This window comes from Sinocyclocheilus rhinocerous, unplaced genomic scaffold (assembly GCF_001515625.1).
Source record: "Sinocyclocheilus rhinocerous isolate Xijiao unplaced genomic scaffold, SAMN03320098_v1.1 scaffold1703, whole genome shotgun sequence".
Taxonomy (NCBI): domain Eukaryota; kingdom Metazoa; phylum Chordata; class Actinopteri; order Cypriniformes; family Cyprinidae; genus Sinocyclocheilus; species Sinocyclocheilus rhinocerous.
Genome location: NW_015640476.1, coordinates 87,555 through 92,814, shown reverse-complemented (window position 1 = coordinate 92,814; position 5,260 = coordinate 87,555). Strand labels below are relative to the sequence as shown.

General features: G+C 39.3%; 1 protein-coding gene across 1 annotated transcript; it reads right to left on the bottom strand.

The window, feature by feature from the left end:
* Positions 1 to 962: 962 nt before the first annotated feature.
* LOC107753194 (ribonuclease P protein subunit p25-like protein) lies at positions 963 to 2,357 on the bottom strand. The gene has a single exon (XM_016569319.1). It carries the CDS (start codon positions 1,842 to 1,844, stop codon positions 1,212 to 1,214), a length of 633 nt encoding a protein of 210 aa, XP_016424805.1. The 5' UTR covers positions 1,845 to 2,357; the 3' UTR covers positions 963 to 1,211.
* Between the last annotated feature and the right edge of the window lie 2,903 nt (positions 2,358 to 5,260).

Sequence of the window (5,260 nt, the reverse complement as noted above, 5' to 3'; positions counted from 1 at the left end):
GAACGGAACGTTTCGTCCGGATGAAAGCGCTTGAACTCGTCACAGGAAAGTTGCACACGGTGGCACTTTCCGTGCGGTTAAAACCACAAAGAAAGCATGAGGAGCAAACGCTTCATTTGCACATAAACTGCACACTGGAGCTCTGAGGAACTGTCAATCTGCTTGAGCTGCATGCTGCTGCGTTCGGTTTTTGCTGAGGTAATAAAATAATACAATGAAAACAGAAAAACACTCATATCTCAAACTGCATCTTAACAAGGTTTTTACCAGCTCTCTAATAAAACGACACAGCATCTTTCAGAAGCACGAGCCGTTATGAAGCATCTGAAATCATCTCCATCTCACTTCGACATCTAAGATATTTGCATGGATCTATACCAGCTCTACATGTTTCCACCAAAGAGAAAGCAGTTTTGGCCTGGAAATTGGTTTTGGGGAACCAGTAACATCAGTAGTTTTATTCATAAATATCATATGCATGAATCGATTGCCTTAAATTGTTCCTGTTATAATGTTTAAATTACATTTATGCATTTGGCAGGTGCTTTTATCCAGATTTTTTGTCCTCTTTTATCAGTTCGTGCATTTGCTTTTGCAACATCCCTGGTTTATTTGTGGGTTGATATTGAACTAACATGTTCTCTATAAGTTCATCTGAACATGATTTTTTTCCGGCTCTCTAATAAAGCAACGCAGCTCAAGCCATTATGAAGCGTCTGAAATCTTCTCCATCTCACCTCCATGTCCATCTGAGATGCTTGCATGCTTCTGGACCAGTTTCCACCAAAGAAAAACTGGTTTTAGGTCAGAAAATTGGTTCCACGTTAAAACCCACTGATCTCTGCACCAGTAACATCAGCATTTTTAGTCATACATACATAAATACTGATTGCATTACATTTTACTTGTTATATATTTAAATAATGTTTAAATTGTATTAACATTACATTTATGCATTTAGCAAATGTATGCATTTATCCAACTGCGTCCCAGTTTTTTAACCAGTTCATGCATTTCCAGGGAACGCTTGTCTGATTGCATCTAAGAATGAAATTAGTGATGTTGCATGCTCAAAAGCAAGACTGTGATGTGCATGTGTATTTGTGGGCTGGTTATGAACTGGCATAGTCACCATTCAGCTTTCAAGGCTGGTTCTGAGAGAGTTTCAGAGCTTTCAGTGGAAACGGTCATCTTTAACACACCCATAATCCTCAGAGACAGACCCTCTTCGCCTGTGGCTCCGTCAGAGTCTCAGATGAGTCTACAGATCGTTTCTCCGCCGTCTGCGAAGCTTCTCCTCCGTTCCTCTCCTCCCACAAGCTGTTCTCCGGAGGCTGGTAACCCGGTTCCAGTGGGTCCAGCGGGTCTTTGGAGAGCAGGATGCTGATGGAGGGAAGCGTCCGGTGGACGGTCACCTCCGAATCGCCTCCTTCTTGGCTCTCCCAGACCTCTCGCAGACCCTTGTATTGCAGCTTGGTCATCTGATGGAGGCCGCCGAGCTTTCTTTTCATGATCTCGGCGCACGTGATGGTTTTGGTCACGGCTCGTCCGGACCCGGTGAACACGACCTGTCTCAGTCCGGTTTGACCGGCGTCCCGGGCTTCGTCCTGCATGCGCGCCATGGCGAAACCCATGAGATTGCGAATCTTGCTGCCCTCCTTCACCTTCATTTCTAGCACACCTGCCGGCAGGCCGGGGAACGGACACGTGCTTTCCTCTTCGATCCGACACACTTTCTTAAACCCGCCTGCGTGAGTCTGTTTAAGCAAAGGCGACGAGGCGGAGACGCTTGTAGTCTGACCCGGAACGGACAGACGGGCGTCCCGATCGATGCTGAGCTCCATGAGAGGATGTCTGGTAGTGATTTCAAATCATTCCCTCATCTTAAACACTCACATCACATGCAATTGCACAATAGCATCCGTTATTAGTGTCCTGCGGGCGAATCGCTTGAACCAGAAGAACACGGAAAACTAAACTCATGACTTCATAAACAGACAAAATAAACCAAAAAACATAGATATGCAAAGCTAAAAGGGTGTGAATTGCCCATGTGTCTCTTTAAAAACAGCATCCAATCAGCCTGGTAAACTTTTTCTCTTAGATTTGAACTTCTGGAAATGAAGGGGCAGTTCCTCCGAGGTGTTCTGGGTTTCGGACAGCACACTTACTGTACTTCTGTGGGACGATCCAGTTAAAGATCCAGCTCTTGTCTTGGGTTTTCCAGACCTCCACTCCGTCCCATTGTCCTGTGTACTCGTTCACCGGAATGCATCTTCCTCTCCTTCGTTGTCCTTTTCTGTTTCTCGTCTTCCTCCACGTGCCGGCGGAGCTGGGATCTCTCTGTTTCTCAGCCGGCACTCTATATATATATGATTTAATATATATATTTTCTATTAGAAGTGGCATCATTTTGTGAATGTTATTTTTTAAAGTTTAAAACTTAAAAATACACGCATGATTTCAATCTATTTTCTATTAAATCTAAATATATTTCTATTATTGTGCATGTTATTTCTCTCTCTCTCTAATTGATTTTAATATATTTTCAATTAAAAGTCCCATTATTTTGTGTATGTTATTTCTAAATAAATTGTTGAAAACTTGTAATTTTTATATACTTGTAAACACACACACACACACACACACACACACAATTTTAATATATTCATGTTATATATATATATATATGACAATTAAAGCACAGTTCTGGAACACAGAGCCACTTGGGCTCAGAAAGACACATTTCCAGCAGGTGAATGAAGGTGTGAATGAAATGAGCTGGAATCTAATTGAAAACACCCTTCACAGGGCAGATGGAAGTCAGACTGCTAAATGTGCTGCGGTTGGCCTTTAGCCCTCGATATGCATTTGGCTGTTACCGTCTGCATAATGTGATGTTAATGGTCTTTATACAGGAGGAATTCTGGGACGGCCGTTCATCGACGTCTCTTCACTCGAGGATGAAATGCAAAATGGATTTTTATCACCTGCGCACACATGAGTTATTTGGCAACATCTATCTTTTTCTTCCCTTTTTATCCCGTCATTTAATCCGTTTTTAATTAACCTATGATCTTAACTTGATTTTTTACGTCTGTGTTTTTCATTTTTCATTCTGATGGTGTAAAGCACGTCGAATCACTACTGTCCATGACATTCACATTCATGCATTTTGCAGACGGTTTTATCCAAAGCGACTTACGCTGCACTCATTTTTAAGAGTTAATGCATTCCCTGGGAATCGAACCCCTGCCCTCGGTGTTGCTAGTGCCGTGATCAACTGTTCGAGCTTGAAAACGCTATTGAATGTGCTTAATAAAACAGAGTTCTGACTGGATATGAAACCTAACTTTGAAATTAGTTTTACATATGTTTACATACTCAGAATGAAGCTTCAGCGCATGCACAGTGAGCATAACTGTCGTTTCTGACTTGATATAAAGGAATAAAAAACTATAAACTCACGGTCGCAGGGAAAAAAGTCAGAATTTTAAAGTTTTTTTTTCTTAACTTTTAACTTTTTTATTTTTTTATTCTGTGGCAGAAACAAGCTTCCAAAAACACATACTTTGGCAAGCTGAAATTTTGAATTTAAAAGTCGTAATTATTTCATACTAAGTCATGTGAGATTAAAAAAACAAGTCAAAATTATATATATATATATATATTTATTTATTTATAAATATAAATATAAAAAGGCAAAAAAGCCTATAGCATAATTTAGATTTTTTTTTTTTTTGATTTTGATTTTAATTCTGATAATTATGACTTAGTAAGTCAATTTTGACTTTTAAAGTCATAATTTCGATTTAGTATGTCATAATTTTGACTAATTACAGTCTGTCATAATTTCAATTTAACATGTCATAATTTCAACTTTTTATCTCATAATTATGACGTAGTTTGTCAATTTTGATTTAGTATGTCATAATTATGACTTCTTATGTCAGTTAGTGTGTCATTATTATGACATTTAAAGTCATAATTATGACTCACTAAGAAAATAATTATGAGATAAAAAGAACTAATAATTATGAGATAAAAAGTTGAAATTATGACAAGACATTGGTAAGTAATAATCATGACTATGACAAGAAAAGTCGAAATTATGATATACTAGGTAATATGAAATCAAGTCAAAATTAGGACAAAAAGTCATAATTATGAGAAAAAAAGCTGAAATTATGACATTAAACGGCAAAATTATGAGATAAAAAAGCAAAACGATGACTATTTATATCATAATTTAGAATTGTTTAATCCTATATATAATTATGACTTAGTATGTCATTTTTTTTACATCATAATTTTGACTTCATTATTATTATAACTTAGTATTTCATAATTTAGACTTTTATCTCATAATTATGACTAACCAAAGCATGATTTTTTTCTTACGCTGTGTAAAAGGGCTTCCATAGCCATTACAATCACAGGATAACGATAACGACGCTTCAGATGAGCTCAGCTCTGCTCACTTTGAACAAAATCACAGTCCTGAAGTTCCTCCTCAACAATCACGGTTTCCTCTTTCCTCAGCGACAAAACCTCCCCATGATTCCCGTATATTTCCTCTGAGCACGAGCCAGCGATCCGTGATATTCAGCACTGAGTTATTCTGGTTTGTCAGTGCTCTGGTTAGCTCTGTGTGCGCTGTCACTTCAGCAGACGATCAGCAGAGACAGCAGAGGTTCAGCGGGACAGAATGAAGGCCCAGCGAATGAGAGACGACAGATCATTCAGCCCGAACCAATGGACTGTCTGAACCAGAACGGCCAATTCTCAGGAGGAAAACAGGGAGGCTTCCTCTGAAAAAACACTGGAGTGATTCCATTCAGCTCCTTGATTAAAGACAACACTGAGAAAATTAGCATTTTTGCTCAGGTTTCCAGTAATCATTCTTGAAACAAGATTCAAACCAGGGTCAGAAACTCCAGAAACTCCAGGCACAATTTTGCCACAAGCCCCCCGTTCATTTCCGACCCCGATTCAAACTCATGCACGCCAGTCTCTTCATCTTTAACAGGCCGGATGTCCACGGCACGACATCCTTTCTGTCTCACAATTACTGATGAACAATCATTGCATGTTTCTGCCTCTCATCTCAAAGAAACAATTTGCTTCTCGTTTGGGTGTAAATCTATTTTTAAATATGATAAACTCTTCAGTGAACAGGATGCTGCCCACAGCAGGAGACGCCGCAACAAATGCCTCCACTTACACACTGTGTGTGTGCGTGTGTGTGTGCGTGTGTGTG